The sequence below is a fragment of the Artemia franciscana genome, chromosome 8 (genome assembly GCF_032884065.1).
Source record: "Artemia franciscana chromosome 8, ASM3288406v1, whole genome shotgun sequence".
NCBI classification, from domain to species: domain Eukaryota; kingdom Metazoa; phylum Arthropoda; class Branchiopoda; order Anostraca; family Artemiidae; genus Artemia; species Artemia franciscana.
The window spans coordinates 36,901,257-36,923,239 of NC_088870.1; the positions used below are offsets into that span (position 1 = coordinate 36,901,257).

Consider the following 21,983-nt stretch of genomic DNA (forward strand, 5'->3'; position numbering starts at 1 on the left):
CGCGCGCGCGGGGGGCTTAGGGGGGGGGCGCGAAGCGCCCCCACTAACTAGGTGCTGGGGTGGCGCGATCCGAACAGCTAACTTATATATATATATATATATATATATATATATATATATATATATATATATATATATATATATATATATATATATATATATATATATATAAATAAGTTGTCTGTGTGTCTGTCGAGTGATGTCATGTCATCATGTCATGTCGTCATGAAGTTAGTTGTCGTCATGTTCGTTATGACAATGACGTCATTAAAGGTATTTAAGACACTCGTTCACGGAAAAGTGTTTAATTGTAAAATGACTAAAGAACCTACAATGGCAACAGCCGAGGAAGCTGCTCAAAGAGTCTATGCCAAAAAACTTGCTGCTGATAGAGAAATTAAGAAAAGAAAGCGTGCCGAGGAATCACAAGAACAGCAAGAAAACAGGCTTGCGGCTGATAGAGAAAGTAAAAACAGAAAGCGTGCCGAGGAACTACCAGAGCAAGGCAAAACCAGACTTGCTGCTAAAAGAGAAAGTGAAAAAAGAAGGCTTGCCGAGGAATCACAAGAACAGCAAGAAAACAGGCTTGCAGCTGATAGAGAAAGTAAGTAAAGAAAGCGTGCCGAGGAATCACAACAACAGCGTGAAATTAGGCTTGCGTCTCAAAGAGAAATCACCAAAAGACAGTGTGCCGAGGATTCACAAGAGCAACCTGAAAATTTTCGCCTAGCATTCAGGTACAGCCCAGTCGATGATTATAGCTTGAGTAGATCTGTTCAAATCGGGACTAAGTCTAAAATTTGTCCCTATTGCAAGGCCTTGAAATTTAATGGTGAAACAATAAGAATGTGTTGCGCCTCAGGAAAAGTTAAACTTCCTCTACTGGCTGCACCACCAGAGCCATTGAAGACTTTGCTTACTGGAACTACGTCAGAATCTAAAAGTTTTTTATTGCAGATCAGAAAACATAACTCATGTTTCCAAATGACGTCGTTTGGTGCCCAAATCGAAAATCCAGATCAATTTATGCCTACTTTCAAAGTAAAAGGGCAAATTTATCATAGAGCAGGGTCCCTACTACCATTCTCAGGCAAGAATCATAGATTTTTACAATTGTACTTCATCAGTGATAGAAATTGTGAATTGAATGCACGTTGCGAAATTTCTCCCGACGTTGAAAGGACAATCGTTTCCCAATTGCAACATCTTTTCCACGAAAATAATAATTTAGTGCGTCTGTTCAAAACAGCCATCGATTTGATCCCTACTGATACGCATAAAATTGTTATTTCCGCTGACGAAACGCCTCCTGGCCAACATGTGCGTAGATACAATGCTCCAACTATCGACGAAGTGGCAATCGTTATGGTCGGTGATCAGTTTTTACCTCGAGATATTATTCTTCATAAGCGAAACGCTCAGTTGGTAAGAATTTCTGAAACTCATCGATGCTACGATGCCCTACAATATTCTATCATTTTTTGGGATGGAGCCGACGGCTATCACTTTAATATTAAATTGATAAATCCAGCCACTAACAAAGAAATGAATAAGAAATGCAGTGCAATGCATTATTTTTCCTATAGACTAATGATTCGGCAGGATGAAGACAATTATATTTTAAAATGCCGTCAATTGTTTCACCAATACGTCGTTGATATGTATGCAAAAATTGAATCAGAACGTTTGCTATTTATCTGTCTGAATCAGACCAACCTCCGCTCTGAACAATACATTCATTTGCGAGATGCAGTTGTAAATGACGGTAATACTACAAACGTTGGAAGATGAACGATTTTACCTTCGTCATATGCTGGCAGTCCCCGTCATATGCATGAATATGCTCAAGATGCTATTGCGTATGTTCGTCTCTATGGTTGTCCAGATTTATTTATTACATTTACATGTAATCAATCTGGGGACGAGATACAGCAGCTTTTACTTCAAGGACAATCGGCGGCTCATACACATGACATTACGGCCCGTGTCTTCCGGCTAAAGTTGAAATCACTGATAAACTACAAAGTAAAACTTGAAGTGTTTGGGTCAGTGCGATGCTGGATGTACTCAGTGGAATGGCAAAAACGATGATTGCCACACGCACATATACTATTCTGGCTACATTATAAAATTACTTCTAACGAAATTGATGATGTGATTTCCGCTGAAATACCTGATGAAAATGTCGATAAGGGGTTATATGATATTGTTGTAAAAAATATGATACATGGACCTTGCGGTGCACTGAACGAAAATTCACCATGCATGGCCAAAGGAAGGTGCACAAAGCAATATCCTCGACTTTGAGTACCCAACACAATTACTGGCAATGATGGTTACCCACAATATAGAAGAAGATCTACTGAAGATGGCGGTAAAACAGCAATAATAAAGAAGCGTAACGGTACCACCATCGAAGTAGATAACCAGTGGGTTGTTCCATATTCCCCATTATTATCAAAAACATTTAATGCACACATAAATGTTGAATACTGTAACTCCGTAAAGGCAATCAAATACATATGTAAATACGTCAACAAAGGCAGCGACATGGCAGTTTTGGGCTTGCAGTCCGAAATCAAAGATATCGACAAAATCGTACAATATCAGGCTGGAAGATACATAAGCAGTAATGAAGCTGTTTGGCGAATGGTACTATACATGACACTTACCGTAGTGCATGCCGAGCTCTGAATTTATTGGAGAATGACCTACACTGGGATAACTGCATCAATGAAGCGTGCGAAACGTCAACTCCAAGTCAAATTCGTGCATTTTTTGGAATCATTCTAACAACTTGCTCTCATTCAGCTCCTACAGAGTTATGGGGAAAATATAAATAAAAAAAGTCCGAAGATATACTCCATCGAAAACGGTTAGAGACGTCAGATATGACTTTTGATTTTACATCAGAAATTTATAACTACACTTTAGTTATTATAGAAGATTTGTGCGTATGTATGGCAAACAATCCTCTTCAGGATTTGGAAATGCCTTCACCTAATCGCACCGCTGCTGTTTCGACATGTGTAGAATTGGATTGTGAACAAAGTTACAGTACGAGTGATCTATTATCGTATGTACAAAATAACATTTCCAAGTTAACGTCGGAACAAAAAGACATTTATGATACGATAATGCATTGTGTCGATAACAACGTTGGAGAAATTTTCTTTTTGGATGCGCCAGGAGGTACTGGTAAAACGTTTGTGATAAAACTGATTCTGGCATCAATTCGATCAAAAAATGATATAGCGTTGGCAATTGCGTCGTCCGGAATAGCCGCAACGTTGCTGCCTGGTGGAAGAACTGCTCATTGTGCTTTGAAATTGCCTCTGAATTTGCATTCTACAGAAACTCCCACGTGCAATATTTCCAAATCATCTGGGATGGGTAAAGTATTGCAGCAATGCAAACTTATTATTTGAGACGAGTGCATAATGGCACACACAAAATCGCTCGAGGCTCAGGATCAATGTTTGAAAAATTTGCGAGGGTATTCGAAACCCTTTGGCAGCACATTAATATTGCTTGCGGGAGATTTCAGGCAAACATTACCTATAATACCTAGATCAACCCCTGCTGACGAAATGAATGCTTGCCTGAAAAATTCTAATTTATGGGCACACGTAAAAACATTAAAATTAACTACAAATATGCGTGTCCGATTGCAAAACGATGACTCTGGTCAAATATTTTTAGATCAATTGCTGGCAATTGGAAACAGAAAGCTCCCAGTAGACTCAATTTCAGGACGCACAAAACTACCTGCTGAATTCTGTAATTTAGTGACGTCCAAAAATGAATTGATTGAAAAAGTATTTCCGAATATTCTAAACAATTATATAAATAATAAATGGCTAAGTGAAAGAGCGATTCTTGCACCCAAAAATATAGACGGCCACGAAATCAACAATATTGTTTTAACCAAGATTCGGGACCAGGCAGTCCTTTACAAGTCAGTCGACACAGTTTTGGAACCAAGTGAGGCGGTTAATTATCCAGCTGAATTTTTAAATTCCGTGGATCTTTCAGAGTTTCCACCACACGTCCTACAACTAAAAATAGGCGTACCAATAATACTGTTAAGAAATATCAACCTACCAAAGCTTTGCAATGGCACGTGACTCGCCGTAAAAAAAAACAATGGAAAACGTAATAGAGGCCACAATCTTGACAGGGCCTTTTGAGGGTGAGGCTGTTCTTATTCCTCGCATTCCCATGATTCCAACGGATCTGCCTTTTCAATTTAAAAGATTGCAATTCCTAATTCGTTAGCATTTGCAATCACCATCAACAAAGCTCAAGGTCAATCATTAGAAAAATGTGGTATAGATCTTAATACTGATTGTTTTTCCCATGGACAATTGTACGTTGCATGGTCGAGGGTCGGTAAACCTGACAATCTATTTATATGCAGCGACAATTGGACAACGAAGAATGTTGTATATTCGCAAGTTTTACGCAGTTAATTTGTATTGTATCTATCTATCTATTTATCTATATAAAAACGAGTTGTGTGTATGCATGTTTGTTTGTTTTTAAAAAGAGCGTTTGTATATGACGTCATTATAAGTACATAAGGCTTTGTATATGCACAGACAATGGGAAAGCGAAGAATGTTGTATATTCGCAAGTTTTACATAGTTCTAAACACATATATAAATCTATCTATATTCATAGGTGGTACACAGGGACACAACTACAATGGCGCATAACTAATATGGCGCGTAACGACTTACGCGCGCGGGGGGGCTTGGGGGTTGGGGGGGCGAAGCGCACCCACCAACTAGGTGTTGGGGTAGCGTAGCGCCCTCACCAACTAGGTGTTGGGGTGGCGAAGCGCCACCCCAACAGCTAGTATAGTCATAATAATGACTATAATGACATATTAATAAATAATAATAATAATAAATAATAATAATAATAAAATAATAAAAATAATAAAAAATAATAATAAATAATACTATAATAATAATGACTATAGTATAATATAATATAATATATTATAATGACATAATAATGACTATAGTAAAACAGGATTAGCCCGTTTTATCACGTCGCGCTTAAGGAGGATGGACAAGGAGAAAAGGAGGATAAGAGATGAGCATTGGGCCAACGCTCTAAAGAGCCAAGTGCAAGTTTTTCTTTAATGGCGGAAGTCTACCTTAGATATTTTTAATATTCCTTAATTTGTCTATACTCCAAAAATTAGCTTCTTCAGACTTTTATTATGACTTATTAGCCAACTGAATAGAAGTCTTAATAATATTGCAGTCAAGCACGTACTATTCGTTCCCATAGCACCATATAATCTTAGGACAATTAGCCTCCATTTTCTGTCCCGGTGAACTTCGAGTAGATTCGGAATTAATGAACTCAGGAAGTCAACGAGCCCTTTAAATGTAATTGTAGAAAAAAAGTAGAAATTTTGTAGGTGTAGTTCTTTGCATTTAATTAGTTATACAACCTACACCTTTATAATATTTGAGTACTCTTTCCTCCAAAAAAGGAACGTAAGAGGAGGAGGTCTACTCCAAATTCCCTACTCTAATGCCTTGACATGCCCCTTCTTTGTTATAAGAAGAAATATAACCCGAAGAACTATGTCCCCTGGACAAAGTTATAACTCTAGGTGGTGTATGCGTATGAAATATTTTCCAGAAATCAGTATTATCACAAAATAGCATGGGACACAAAAAATACAGGAATGATACCGATTTGAAGCAATTACGGTGATACCCTCATGTTCAGTGGCTCGAGCTCACGGAATTGTAGGGGGGGTTGAAGGATAGAGTCTTTTTCAATGAAGATACAAAAAAAATTTATATAAGGGGGGGGGGGGTTAGGAGAATTTGTTCTTATGTACTTTTGTATTATTTTAAAGCAAAAATACAAAAAACACAAGTGAATGTCCTAGTTAATGACCCTTGTCTCTTCATTCTGCTCTTTCATAAAAGTATTTAAAATAAGTTAAACTATTTATTTAAGTATATATAAACAAAATTGGTATTTTACTGAAAACAAAGTACATTTTAAACGTTTTCACTTTTTTAACTTTAACAAATTATTAAGACTTAAAATATTATTTTAATATTATTTAATTATTTAAGAATAAATATCAGTATATGTATATCAAACTGCCAATCCATATTAATTTTTTTCAGTAAAGTCAAATTATGTTTTGGTCTTCAGAAATCCTAAGGAGGTACCAGGCCTACTCATGTTAATGTTTGCTCGTTTTGAGTTTGAGTCGATTATTTATTGTGATTTCTCGTTTGGGTTTCATTTAATTGTTGACGCTGATTTGTGGTATTTTACGCTTGGAAGATTATTTGACTTTATTTCGGCTCATTTTTGGTTTAATGGATCTATTTAATTTTCTTTGAAAAACTCATTTTGTAGAAACAGTTTTTTAAGTTAGTATTTTTTTTTAAAATAAAGTAGTAATTTACTTCTTTTGTATTTAAAAAAAAATAAAAAACAAAAAATTGTATTTTTTTTGTACCTCCTTAGATTTCTCTATACATGTATAAATAATGAGTAATTCAGCATATGTACAACTCTGAAGGTAACAATAACTTACCTGTGCAAACACGGACTAAGCAGCGTATCTGCTTTTCTTTCGCAGCACAAAGCACAACAATCCTCAGGTACGGTAGCGTTACGAATTAATTCAAGTTTGATTGGCCTAAAAAACAAAACTGAAGCTACTTATAGGCTTGCATCTTCTATCCCCCTTCTAGTTTTTGTTTGGAGAAAAACTAAAATAGTAAACTATTCTAACTATTTATTTGCAGAGAATCTCTTAGTTAATGATCCCTGTTCAATCTTTCTATTCTACACAAATCTGCCATAGAGAAATATAAAGGCTATATCGGCTAAATAAAACATATTCTGCCCACAAAGAAAAGGCACATAGAAATTGATTAAAGAATGTAATTTGGTGTCTATAATATTCTAAGGTCTTAAAACGCACTCCATTATATATTATACCCTTGAAAATTATAAAAGAAATATAATTAAAGACATTATAGAATATATTGTAAAAGCGAGAATATTATAGAAGAAAATAAAATAAATAAAAGAAATAGGATAATAGAAATAATAGAATGGAATAAGAATAAATAAAATAAATAGGGAAAAGGAGAACGTGCTTCAGCAAATAAAAGAGAAGACGTCTCGAAGCGAATCTCCTAGCTAATGATCCTTGTCTCTTCATTCCACTCTTTAATAAAAGTATCTAGATTAAGTTTAACTATTTATTTACGGATGTATAAACATAATTTGCATTTTACTGAAAACTAAACACATTTTAAACATTTTCACTTTTATTAACTTTAATAAATTATTAAGACATCAAGGATAAATATCACTATATGCATATTAAACTGCCAATCCATATTCATTTTTTTCAGTGAAGCGTAAATTATGTTTTGGACTTCAGAAGGCATAAGAAGGTGTCAGGCCATGTTGCTCGTTTTGAGTTTGAGTCGGTTATTTATTGTGATTTCTGTTCGTTTTGGGTTTCATTTATTTTGTGATAGTGATTTGTGGTATTTTGCGCTTGGAAGATTATTTAACTTTATTTCTGTTCATTTTGGGTTTAATGGAGCTCTTTACTTTTTTTGAAAAACTCATTTTGTGAAAAAAGTTTCTTAAGTTAATTTCTGTTTGTTTTTTACTGACATAGTCGTTTTCCCTGAAAAAGAAAATAATATTTTAAGTCTTTTTGCCTTTTCTATAAGAATCCATAGTTTTGCTTGTTATTTGTATGTCGGAGAAAACAATTTTAAAAAGATACACCCTTTTGAGAATATAAAGACCCCTAGTGTCCTTAGTTACAGCAACCATCGTAGCAGCATTAAAAGTATAGAGATAGTGCGTTGTGGCTAGTTCAAAATCCTCCACAGCCTACCCTGAAAGGTCCAACTTAATAATATAAGCTGTCCTTGAGCTATTGCTATCACCCACTTGACAATCTACATGCTCATAGTTAGTTTTGATTTAGTTTAACATCCACCTAAATATTTCTTGAAAGCTTCACCTTAATAAACTTATCTCGTGCAGCAGCAATAGTTGTAGTAGCAGTTGTAGCACTAGTAAAACCATGCACAAGGCACTACTGGTTTTATTCAATATCCCCCTCAACACACGCTGAAAGTTTCAACTTAATACCATAAACCGTTTTTGAAGTATTGCTAATATACCCTCTGTACAACCTGTATGCGCATAGTATGTTTCGATTTAGTTCAATAGTCTTTCAATATTCCTCAAGTTTTTCGCTTTAATAACCTTAGTTTTAGTAGCAGAAGTAATAATAGTAGTAGTAGTAGTAACAATAACAGCGGCAGTCATACTAGCAGTATTAGCATGTTCATGTTGCCTTTTGGTCAGTTGAACATCCCCCTCATGATGCCCTGGAAGTTTCAAGTTGATGTAGTAAGCCATTCTAAAAATACTGCTGATACACCCTTTTGACAATCTGTAAGCACATAGTATGGACTGATTTAGCTCAACTTTCTCCTCAACATTTCCTCATACGTTCATTTCGATATCCTTAGCCATGGTGGTAATCTCTAGAGAAGCAGTAGTTTTCCTGGTAGGAGTGGTAGTAGTAGTAGTATTAGCAGTAGTAGTAATTGTAATAGTAGTAGTAGCGTACAGATACTTCCTTTTTGGTCAATTGATTATCTCCCTTATCATTCCTGAAAGTTCCAAATTAATATACTCAGTCGTTCCTGAGTCACGCCCTTATGGCAGCTGATATATACATAACCTGTTTTAATTTAGTTCAACACTCTCCTCAATATTCTCTTAAAGGTTCACCTGAATGTGTTTCGTCTTTTTGGAAAGTAAAAGTAAAACCTGCCCATCTTTCTCAATAACATATGAAATATGTCAACAATGGAGGATTTGCCTCAATTACAGCCCTTGCCCTTAGAGCTGTGGTGGGGTTGACATCCCCAAAGACATAATTACTAGACCTTTCAGTTATGCTGAACAAAAAGCTGTCTCAGAATTTTGATTGAATGTGTTTCGGGGAATGATGGGTGTGGAGGAGGGGCTGGTTTCCCCCCAATCGCTTTTGAATCTTAAAAATGGCACTAAAACTTTCAATTTTAATAAAGACTTATATGCCACCGGGGCATGAATTACAACCCCTGTCCCGGCCTCCGGGGGTTTGCGTCAAAGCACCGTTAAATGAACTTTGGACTATTTCGAACAAAATTACTATCTCGAAATTTTGATCGGATGCATTTGTGGAAAAGAGGACGCGGTACTATTTCCCCTCTGATCACTTTCGAATCTTAAAAAGAGGACCAGAACTTTTAATTTTCAATCAAATGAGTCTCCTTCAAAGTTTATACGACCAACCATTCTATAAAAAACCTTATATACCCCCAGGCACAACTTACAACCCTTATGCCCAAGCTCTGGGGGATTTTGTCAACCCTGGAGGCATAGTTATATTACTATTTTAAACAAAATAGCTTTTTCAAAATTTTGTTCGGATTCATTATCCGAAAAAAAGAAGACCTGGGAGAGAGGCTAGTTGTCTTTCGATCACTTTTGACTCTTAAAAAGGGTGCCAGAACGTCCAATTTCCATCGAACGAGCTCCTTCCGAAGTTTTTACGACAAGTCCTTCTATACGAAGTGCCATAGTAACAAATAATACATTGTGCCCACATCGCTCTTTACTTAGGCAGTGTTATAGCGCTGCCTATGATTTTACCTAGTTTAAAGTAATACCAATGTAGTAGAGAAACATGGTGGTAGATAGAGAATCAATTTTATTTATTAAATGTTCTTGAATTTACAGCACTTTACGAAATTATTAGATATAAGTTTTTGCCAAGACCTAAGAGGTTTGCACCAATTAAAAAAAAAAAGATTACTAACAAAACAAAATCGATTTATAGATATTTAATTCAATAATAAGCAGGTAAAGGGACCTACAAGGGAGATCAAAGCAGAAAAATATGTCCCCTCCCCCCAAAAAAAAATGCAATATTTGATAAGGAGAATAATAAAACTCTTTTGGCAAAACACCTTCCAAACCAGCCTTGCCATTTTTCCCTCAACGTTTGAAGCTTAAGAATTTAAGATTTTAAATCTAAGTATTAATAAATTATTTAACCTTAGAGTAGTTTATAAAGTCAAAATCATATGCAAATTATAAACTGTATAATATTTATTAAATACAAAATACAGTCTACTTTTCTTCTTTCCTGAGTCTTTTCAATTTTCAAATGATTTGTTTTTATCTTTTATGGCATCTCAGTTATATGTCTAACTTTGTTAGGCTCTTTTTAAAATTGCTTAAAGTTTTTCCTATTTTATTTGAAAACTAACGTTGTAATTCAATAAAGTCTGTTTTAATTTGATGCAAAAACATTTCGGAACAAAATTGTATTTTTAGACGCAAAGTAAATAAGCAAAGATTTTAATTATCTGAAAATTAAAGAGTTGAATAATTTTAGCCTTGGTAAACACAATAGTATTTTAAGCTCTTACTTGTAATTTTTAATTAATTCATTAAGGAAGCACTGAGGAAACCAAACCTACATTCTTTTAAAGACACTATTTGTATTTAGAAAAGACAAGTTAACGTGCAGAAAATTGCATATACACAAGCATTCTTTAATCTCTATTGCAATTGTTAAGTTCCGAAAGATGTAAAGAGAGATCGGCAAACGTAAAGAAACTTCTTTCTCTATCTTTTTTACCCAATAATATTATTTTATTTGAAAGAATATAAATATATTTATAATAAGTTAACAATACTTAATAAAACATCAATCTTATCAAAACTAAAACAAGTCCTTGAGGCAAAACAAGTTACAACAAAGTTGTAAGCAACAGGTGGCATGTGCCACAGTTACGGAAATGAACCATGGATGATACAAAGGGTATCTCTCATTGATAGAAATATAAATGTATATATATACATATATATATATATATATATATATATATATATATATATATATACGTATAAGCATGTGTAGAAAAAGATAGAGAGAGAGAGAAAGAGAGAGAGAGAGAGAGAGAGAGAGAGAAAGAGAGAAAGATAGAGATATAGAAAGCAGTTGGGTCTATTAATGATCAAGAATAGTACAATTCTTACAAAAAACTGCTTATGAAAAGACGATTTTGAATAGAGTCAGTTTTAAAGATTCAAATAAATACAAGAAAGAGAGGTTGCTTCAATCTGACTTGAAACGTCTTATCTCATAAATTCAAGTATTCCACTTTATGTATAATTAGAGTTGTATATTTTTAAGAGCCTGAAGTTGTAAGTAACTGAATATTGTGCCCAATCAAGGTAATAAGAAATATCTTGTTTAATATATCTTATTATAAGAATACAATAACTTAGCAGATTTACAGCTTCATTTTACTCCATTTTCAGAGGAGGAGGGATCTGTAATAATCGACAATTTTTGGCAGGTCAACGCCCCTTTTACTCCGATCTCCTGTTCTAACCATTCTTTACGCACAATGCAATATATTTTGAACATTGAGGGGAGGATAACCTCCAAAGCCCTTCCTCAACCGACACCTCTGTACCTCAATAATACGCTGAAAATTAAAGAAAACCAACATCAAACAGTTCGTGGTAACGAACTGTAGTAAGGAGCGACCCGACTCAATAGTAAACGAAACTCTAAATAACGAAATTTTGATGCTAAAATATACATCAAAAGAATCGGATTTTCATGCTGATTTTAAATATATAAGTTTCATTAAATTTGGTCGTTGTCATCAAAAGTTCCAAGCCTGAGAAAATTTGTCTTATTTTAAAAAATAGGGGAAAACACCCCATAAAAGTCACAGAATCGAAAATTACACCATTGCATTCGGCGTATCAGAGAACCCTGTAGCAAAATTTTCAAGCTCCTATCTACAAAAATGTGGAATTTCGTATTTTTTGCCAGAAGACAAATCACAGGTGCGTGTTTATTTGTTTGTTGTTTTTTTTTCTCTTTTCCCCAGGGGTCATCGTATCGACCAAGTGGTCCTAGAATGTTGCAAGAGGGCTGATTCTAACGGAAATGAAAAGTCCTAGTGCTCTTTTTAAGCGACCAAAAAATTGGAGGGCACCTAGGCCCCCTCCAACGCTCATTTTTTCTCCAAAGTCAACAGATCAAAACTTTGACATAGCCATTTTGTTCCACATAGTCAAAAACCATAATAACTATGTCTTTGGGAATGACTTACTCCCCCACAGTCCCTGGGGGAGGGGCTACAAGTTACAAACTTCGACCAGTGTTTACATATAATAATGGTTATTGGGAAGTGTACAGTCGTTTTTAGGGTTTTTTTTTTGTTTTGGGGGTGGGGTTGAGGGGAGGGGGCTATGTGGGAGGAGCTTTCCTTGGAGAAATATGTCATGGGGGAAGAAAAATTCAATGAAAAGGGCGCAGGATTTTCTAAAATTACTATAAAAAAAACAATGAAAAAATAAACATGGATAATTTTTTCAATTGAAAGTAAGGAGTAGCATTGATACTTAAAACGAACAGAGATTATTACGCATATGAGGGGTTCTCAAAATACTTTAGCATAAAGAGCGAGGTATTTAGGAGGAGATAAATACCTCGCTCTTTATGCTATAGTATTTTAGTAATTTCAACTATTTATTCTACGGCCTTTCTGATTCAGGGGTCATTCTTAAAGAATCGGACCAAAACTTACGATTTAGTGTAGAGAGCGAGGTATTAACGAGGGTACAAACCCCCTCATATACATAATAAAAATTTAAGAATATAAAAGTTTGTTACGTAAGTTAATTCTTAAGTTACGTATATTTTTTACTAATAAGAAAATTCGTTAAAAATTAAAATTTATAGTTGCCTTTTTGTGTAACCGAAAAATTGCATGGCAACTAGGCCTCCTTCCCCATCCCTTATTTCTCAAAATTGTCTGATCAGAACTAAGAGAAAGCCATTTAGCCAAAAAAGGAATTAAAATGTAAATTTCATTTTAATAATTTATGTGTGGAGAGCCAAAATCAAACATGCATTAATTCAAAAACGTTCAGAAATTACATAAAAAAAAACTAGTTTTTCTAACTGAAAGTAAGGAGCGACATTAAAACTTAAAACGAACAGAAATTACTCCGTATATGAAATGGGTTGTCCCCTCCGCAATCCTTCGCTCTTTACGCTGAAGTTTGACTCTTTACCACAATTCTGCTTTTTAAAACAATTAAAAGCGTTAGAATAAAGAGCGAGGGATTGCGGAGGGGACAACCCAATGGAGTAATTTCTGTTCGTTTTAAGTTTTAATGTCGCTCGTTACTTTCAGTTAGAAAAACTAGTTTTTTTTTTATGTAATCGTAACATATAACCAAGTATTATTTTTCAAATCTTATAATAATCATTTTTTTGTTGTGTTTTTAAGCTTTACCGTGTAGTTTGATTTCAGCCCATTTGAGCTTTTTTGGGAGTTTTTCAGCCAATTCATTTTTTGGGAATAATTCGGTATGGGTTTAGTAATCTCATTCTTTATAAGGAAACAGTAAAATTCTGGACACTACTTTAAAAATACTTACTTATGTCATTTCTATATACAGACCACTCCACCTTCCCTAATGGACAAACATGTAGCTCAAATTATATGCACTCATTGAATTTTCAACAGCGCCATTCTTTTCTTCTTATTAATTTAACGACAAACGGTAAACAAGTGACGGGAAGAAAAGACTCGCAATATTGAAATTCATTAAGTGTATACAATTTAGGCTATACAATTGTCCATTAGGGAGGGGGTTGAAATGAAGCACGCCACAGTTAGGAATACATAAGTATTTAGAATGATTTAAAGTAGCCTAGTTTCTAGAATTTTATTTCATTTTCTAACAAAAAATGGGGATACTAAAACAAAACCAATGGGTCTTATCTAATATTAGCAAATTACTTATTAAACAGTTTGTGGTAATCAACTATAAGAGAAGAGCAGCAAGTACCAATAATAACTGAACTCTACAACAGGTTCGCAAGTAATATATACCCTAATTACCGTTTGAGGTACTTGTTTGAAAGACTTAATCTCAAGCAAAAAGCTCTTGAGACGTCGCTCTTTACTTTTACAAATGTCCTGGCGGCGTTTGTGCCACCTACCCTTTTGGAATATTAAAAGTATGTTTAGGAAACTGTGGTATTTAAACTGTAGTTTTAACGTCACTCTTTACTTTCATATGAAAAATTTGTTTTTTTTTTTTAAATACACAGGATAATTTCTGTTCGTTTTCAGCTTTGAAATCGCTCTTTACTTTGATTTGAAAAACTTGTTTTTTAAAATATACAGGATAATACTGTTCGTTTTCAGTTTTAACGTCGCTCTTTACTTTCATTTGAAAAACTTCTTTTTTTAAATACACAAGATAGTTTCTGTTCGTTTTCAGTTTTAACGTCGCTCTTTACTTTGTTTTGAACAGGAATCGTCCTAATGACCTTTAAAGGTATTTTTTTTGAAAGACTTTATCTCAAGCGTCAAGCTCTTGGAATAATACAAGCGAAAAAATCTTAAGACGTCATTCTTTATTTTAATGAATGCCCTAGTGGCGTTTGTGCCACCTACCCTTTCGAACATAAAAAGTATCATTGAAGAAACTGGAGTATTTAAACTGTATTAACGTCGCTCTTTACTTTCATTTGAAAAACTTGTTTTTTTAAATACACAGGATAATTTTTGTTAGTTTTCAATTTCAATGTGGCTCTTTATTTTGATTTGAAGAGGAATTGTCCTAGTGGCCGTTTAAGGTACTTGTTTGAAAGACTTTATCTCAAGCGACAAGCTCTTTGGACGTGTTGATTTGGAAAACTTGTTTTTTTAAATACACACGATAGACGGGATAATTCCGTTCGTTTTCAATTTAACGTCACTCTTTACTTTCATTTGAAAAACTTATTTTTTTTTAATTTTTACACTCATAAAACAACAACTGTTTTTTCGCCTCTTTTCGGTTTTAAGGATTACCTACTTTGGGCTACCTATCTTAATGGTTACCTACCTTGGTAAAATAAGTTTTTCATTTGGTTCTAGAATTGCAGAGGCATTGAAAGTCTTGAATGATTTGCTGTCTGGAGGATAGCTAAATTTCTTGTCACCAAAATTAAAAACAGCCTGTTGATATGCCATTAGACTTACAGCCGCAAAAACTTCCGTCCTGGAAACATAATTTATTTGAGAAAACTCCTAGAATTGTCACATAAAAGCCGGATTTAAACTCAGTTTTTTATCTTTAGTGGGATTGCACTGTTCATTTGAAAAAAAAATCTATGCAGGTAAAGGAAGATAGAAATGGAATACGTAAACATAATATCTGATAAAAAGAAGAAAAATGCAGCGGAAATTAACCGGACTATTTTGACTTTAAGAAAAGTTATAACAGATGAGTACAAGGCATGCAAAATATATATGAAACCGAATGGTACATATTTTAATCGTGAGAGAGAGGGACTTTATCGCAAGTTTTAAGATTCTAATCGTGAGAGAGAGAGAGAGAGAGAGGAGAGAGAGAGAGGAGAGAAAAAGAGAGAGAGGAGAGAGAGAGTGGAGAGAAAAAGAGAGAGAGAGAGGAGAGAGAGAGAAAACACAGGGCAAATTTTTTTTTCCAGAAAAACAAACTTTAAATGATTCAAAATTCGATGGAGTCAATGTTTTCTCCTCTTGTAAGATCAATTTGATTCATTCTTTTATTTTATTTTTGACACTCTGGTCCAATAAGGAATTTTGTTTCGGAAAACTTAATTTTAATCTGTGAGAAGCCAATATGGCTCAGTCGAAGTTTTATGATTCTAAACATATTTTAGCTTTAATCCTCCAGTTTCTGTTGTAAGACTCCCTTTAAAATAAGGACTAGTACTAAAAGTAGACAGAAAATGTTAAAATTGTTTTTAAATGACTTATTTTTTATTAAATTATTTTTTGTAAATTATTTCATTATTATTATTTATATTTAATATATATTATTATATATATAATCCCTTTTGTCATTATTTTTTATAATTATTATTTTTTTATTAAATTAAAATTATTTTTAGCAAACTAAATTATTTTGTTATCAAGCCAATTGAGATCGAATACTAAATAATGTTTTAGATGTAAATTCTGCCAACATTACCATATTATTTGAGTAAATTCTCTACAACCAAGTTTGTAAGCAAACTCTAAAATATCATTGAAAATTCCTTCACAAGGGATTATTTCCTCGGGTACATTAAAACCAGAACATGAAGAGCATTCTTTACGAATTGTCTCCGTTGTTTGTTTTGCAGAGTTGAGCAGAAATAGCCTCTGAAACATTCATTTCTAGGTAGAAGTGTTTAGAAGACTACTGGGAAAGGGCTCATAATATTTGCTGAGCCTCAGTTCTGGTTTATTAAAAGTGAAAATTTAAGGCCCTATAGAATCATTTTAAGTTTCGGCATTTCAAGGATCGTCTTGAGGGTGGTTACGTCCTCAAACTATCCCACACCCTTCGAAAAAATTACACATTTTCTCTATTATTTAGTCTAGCTGTGAAACGAGCCAATGCAAATTCAATAGAGACGATACAAAACTAAAATTAGTCCCAATATGGTGTTTTCTATTTCTTATTACCTCTTTCCATAATTTATGCTGGACTCTATAAAAAAAAAACTAGAAGGTGAATTAGCTAGGACCAAGAAGACAGGAGATGGGAGCATGGATAGAAAAATTGTTCGGCCCCGGGTTTCACAGGAATTCAGGACGTTGCCCCATTGAATTGTTTTGTAGATACTTATAAATTGACATATTTAATTCGACATCGCAATTTATTAAATAAAATATAGGGCATTAATTAACTTCGATCGACATCAAAATGTGTGTTACTTCTTGAAAGGCTACTAGTAGTTGGAAGGTTAACAAGGCCTTGCATTCTAGGGGTAAGGACTAAGGTCGTCAATCCCCCCTAAAAAAATGACCAACTAAAGGAAAAATATGAAAAAATATTATAATTCTGTACATTCAGATAGGACCTTGGCATAAAAAAATTACTAGCTAGACTAAGTTTAATAGAGATTAAAAAAAAAAAAAACCACCGAAATTAAAAAAATCACTCCAATTTTGGACAAAAAGTTATTTCTGTTTTGTTTTTCATTTACAGATGGCGACTGTGCACACAGGGATGCCTGATCATTAAACTAATGATCAGGAGAATTCCTCTAGAGTTGGTTGAAGAGCTGTCAATTATAATTCTTCGTTGACGGTATTTCCCAGCTACAAAGGCATTGGTAGGGTGATACAATAAAACAGGGAACTATGCAGAAAACTGAATAAAATTTTCATAAAATTTCTACCAGATAATGGTTTAAATACCTGTATAGCCAGCAAGCTTCCTATTCAAATCAATTCACAGGGAATGATTAGTTAATAAGAGTGGAGAAGAACAGATTGGTCGATAAAAATTCTTTTCAAATGGAGATCTAGTACCAACTTAGAAACTGAACAAGAAATTTCTGAAAGATTGACCCTAAGAAAAGCTATCAATGCTAAAGCAATGCCTATCAGGAAAATTTTCGATTTCACAAAATCGGAAGAATTGAAGGACTCTTCATTAAGAGCTACTACATTTACCCTTGAGATTCCAAGTTGACAATAGAGTCAACCAGCCAGAAAACAGATGATTGAAGCACAAGGAAAAGAAAACGAAAGATAGTTCAACCCTAAATCTTTTATATTTGATAAAAAATAGTAGAATTTTTAGATAAATGGGAAGACTAAGGCTAAATCTTAAAAAGAATAGAAATTGCCCTAGATATGAGGAAGGCTGCCCCAAGTTCTTCATGCACAAGTAAAGAAATGTAGTTTAAAAACTGAAATTTAAGTAATTAATTAAATAGTCTTTTTCACAGGATGGCTGGTCCTTATCCCCCCATTGCACTTCAGAGCTGAAGGGCCTTGAGACGAAGATCATCACCACCAGTTCAGACCTTAAGTGTCGAGTGCCACATCCTTTACCTCTTTATTTAGTATGTATTATAAATATATATATATATATATATATATATGTATATATATATATATATATATATATATATATATATATATATATATATATATATATATATATATATATATATATATATATATATAGAAAATAGCTGCATAAAAGAGAGTTGGTGCCTGAAAAAGTAAAACTGAACTTAAAACTTCAAACGGGGAGAAATTACTATGAAAAAAGAAACGAAACTTAAAAGGAAGTTAAATAGCTATGAACAATAAAGCAAGGCTTTAAACGAACAGAAATTACGGCAAAAAGTGTTGTGTTACCGTCCTCAAATCCCCCAAAAGAATAGTGTCATATGCACTTTGTTAAAAACAAAGAGGTATTTTTAGGGTTTTTGTTCTTATCATATTATTAACACTATCAGAAAGCTTACAGTAAAGATTGCTTATACTTCCAGAATTCTTTTTTCCACTTAGTTTACATGTAACCTGGCACTAAGGCAGGATTTTTTTCGAGGGGGTGGAGGGTAATAATACATAAAATCTTATTTGAAATTTTGATGAAGAAACACTCAGAAATTTATTAAAATTAAGGATTTCAGGGTGAGGCCTGGGCTCCGAGCCCCCCTCTGTGCAAATCCATGCTTGTAACAACCTATGTAATTCTATCAGTATAATAGGTAATTATTCTAGTTCAGAAAATTAAATAAGCCCTTATTTTTGTCACTTTCTTCTTCCTTTTAAAGGTGTTCCTTTAAAACCCACAGAAAATCCACTGATTAAACAGAATTTTGATTGAAACAATCTATTTTTAGTACAGCAATAATATTACTCATTCTTTCAGGAGGTTTAAGGGGTGGCAATATAGCACTTATTTGTGTTAATTATGTTAGTTTTATGTTTCATTACTTAATTCATAACATTTTCCGCTCGCCCCGACTTATTTCCGCTCTTAGCTTTTCAATGAAAACTTTGCCTCCTTTTCAAACTCAAAGCTCAAACAAAGTCGACATACTACTTTTTTGAGAGCTATAAAACAGAATTTGAATTACCCAAGCTTAACCTTAATATAATCTCTTTAGGAGTTATGCTTTCCTGGTTATCAAATTGCCAGATATAAGTAATAGCCTTCAACCAATTGGAATAAAAGCGTTTCCTTTAGAGACATTTTTCTTTCTGACCTGGGAGGTTTAGCTTATAATCGTAATGCATTTTGCTTTATCAATCAATTATTCCTTGTTGACTTTAATATTGTAGCTGTCTGCGTATGAACTATATAGGACCCAATGTAACATTGACATGGGATAATCTATTGAGAAAATGGGATAATCAAATGAGAAAGTCTATTGGTTTGGTTATGTAACCAAAAGGTGAAACATTGATCTATTGGTTATTATTAAATCTGTTTTTTTTTTCAAGCCTAGATTGCGTTGAGTTGATCATGTACTTGGAATAAGTTCTCAACACAGGTACCCTAGGGACAGAGGAGGGAGATGGGCCATAAAGTTTCCCGTATCCCCTATCCGAAAACCCTGTTCCAGAATGACAAAAGCGACCAGGCAACTAATGGAATCAAACCAGTGGGTTTCACTCGCAGAGCAGACGGCAGCAAAGCGTTCAGCATGGACACAACAAGCATCTGAGATCCTTGATGGCAGGAATGGGTACGGCAGATTGTCACCACAAGCACGAGTAAAAAAGTAAGACTATTGCTTAAGCATTGGGAAAAATGACCTCAGGGTCTTGGGGAAATTAGGTGGGCCTTGAGACAGCTGTTCGTTCCAACTAGCTGAAGGCTTAGCGAAGGACCACAACAACAGATCACAATTCAAGCAGCAGAGAAAATAAAGGATTAAACTAGTTGAAATACTTTGGTATATGCATTGAAGAGTCAACCACGGGTTTTAAAACATCAGTACCTAATGCAAAAATATAATTTTTGTGGAGGTAATGATAAATCATACTCCCACCGTCGTCAACATTGTACAATATTCGTGTCACAATATTCGAAATCATCAACTACATCCTTATGCCATTCAATGTTAAAGCCGCTGTGCCGCCAAAATCGCACTACAAATCATTTTTAACACTATCTAAATTATTGTGCATTGAATCAGAGAAGCATTTTGATCATTTCATCTTATCTGTCATCATCATATTATTATTGTTTGATAATCACATTTTCTATAGATTAATTTCAATCTGTTGTTTGTTAAATGTGGATCTTTTTGAATTTGCTTTTACTATTACTTTTCTTTCGCCAGGTCTGTGAAGTCCTGCATCGCCTGATTTCAGTTGTAGGTTTTCTCATATTTAAATGAACTCTCTTTCTCTATTTCCTATCTCTTTTTTTCTATTTTGATGGGTAAATGTCTTAATTATTATGTGTTTAAATGCGTAATAGTTTAATGATAAAAAACTTTGTTTCATGATCACCCTCTTTACAGTCCATGCCACCTTTGTGGGGATTTCGTCTTACTGATTCTCAATACATGGCTTAATTTCTTTGTGGTTATATTGCAAATAAAGGAGAAAGACTTTGCGATCAAGCTCGGACTAACATACACACATCTGCAAGTTTTGGATCTGTTTTTGAGAGGCAGCCTACAAGAGAAAAATCCTTTGAGTTTGCAAGATATTCAGAACGGAAAGCGGTATGATTCCTGGATCTTGGAGTTTTCCCGGAAGCACTAAAGATTGCAAGAGTGGTTCCTCTTCATAAAGGAGGGGAAAAGATGACCCATGAAATCGAAGATGATGCATGAAGTTATATGAGAAAGCGGTACATACCCAGTTAAGCTATTATATTGAGAAGAATACAATTCTAATGGAAAACCAATTTAGATTCAGAGAAGGGCTATCCACAAATATGGCAGTTCTGAAATTGTTCGATTGGGTTAGTGATGCATCTGGTCTCGTAACCGCAGATGTCTTTTTGGATATGAAAAAAGCGTTTGATACGGCGGACCACTCAGAGCTTATTCAAGCTCTTGACTTGATTGAGGTGAAGGGTTCAAGCCTAGAGTGGTTTTCATCGGATCTACACAACCGGTATCAGACAGTTAAGAATGGATCATTTTTATTTTCAACAAAGAAAATAGAGTGCGAAGTCCCAGGGTCAATCCTTGGACCCCTCCTTTTCATCATTTTCATTGATCGAGTGAAGCATTACCTGTCGGAGGCTGGTGTCATCCTGTTTGCAGATGAGACTTTGCTCTTCTTGGTAGCACCTTCAATTGATGTTTTGCATAATAAAATCCAAAATGCAGTTTCTGAATCTCTATCTTTTTTTCAAGAAAATCTGTTAGCCCTAAGCTTTTCCAAAAATTTCTTCGTGATATTTTCTAGGTTTTCGTCAAGTGCTGGAAATGATCAAATCACGGTTCAAGGAAATGTGATGAAAAGAGTAGCAAAAATGAAGTATTTGGGGTTTATAATTACTGAGAACCTGTCGTGGAAAAACCATTCAAGTGCAATAGCTGAAAAATTAAGCAGAGATCTTGGGGTGATGCGAAGAATTCAAAATTTAGTCCACAAAAAGATTCTAAAAATGATTTATTATTTTATATTTTGTCCATACATTAGCTACGAATGGTCTATGTGGGCAACTAATTTTGTAGAAAAATTTGAAAATAGTGCAAAAACTTCATAATAGAGCTGTAAAATTATGATCGGAAAGAAATGATTCTGATGAGGTTCCTGTTTATGAGCAACTTAAAAAGAATAAGTTAATGGATGTACCCGAATTCGAGATTACCAAGTCGCGATTTCCCTGTATAAATATTTGAATCACATGCTTTTGAAAATCTTTCTACTTTTAATAGAGACCGTCATGATCATAATACAAGAAAAGCTGAAAACTTAACTCATGACTTTAGGGTTACCATTCGGGCATTTTTGTGATTTGCCATTATGGTCCCCATGTGTGGAATATATTGCCCGAGGGTGTGAAAAATACGCCTAGTCTTCCGGCTCCCAAATCACGGGCAAAGAAATTTG

At 34.3% G+C, this 21,983-nt stretch overlaps 1 protein-coding gene across 2 annotated transcripts in view; it reads right to left on the minus strand.

Annotated features, from left to right (window-relative positions):
- The window catches only part of LOC136030373 (RING finger and SPRY domain-containing protein 1-like), a 227,843-nt gene that overhangs the window by 15,916 nt on the left and 189,944 nt on the right, over nucleotides 1-21,983 (minus strand). For both annotated transcript variants that reach the window (XM_065709295.1, XM_065709296.1), the window contains exons 10-11: nucleotides 15,025-15,180; nucleotides 6,587-6,691 (exon numbers count right to left, since the gene is read on the minus strand). In XM_065709295.1, coding sequence (XP_065565367.1) covers nucleotides 6,587-6,691; nucleotides 15,025-15,180 — 261 coding nt within the window. The remainder of the gene's footprint in view (nucleotides 1-6,586; nucleotides 6,692-15,024; nucleotides 15,181-21,983) is intronic.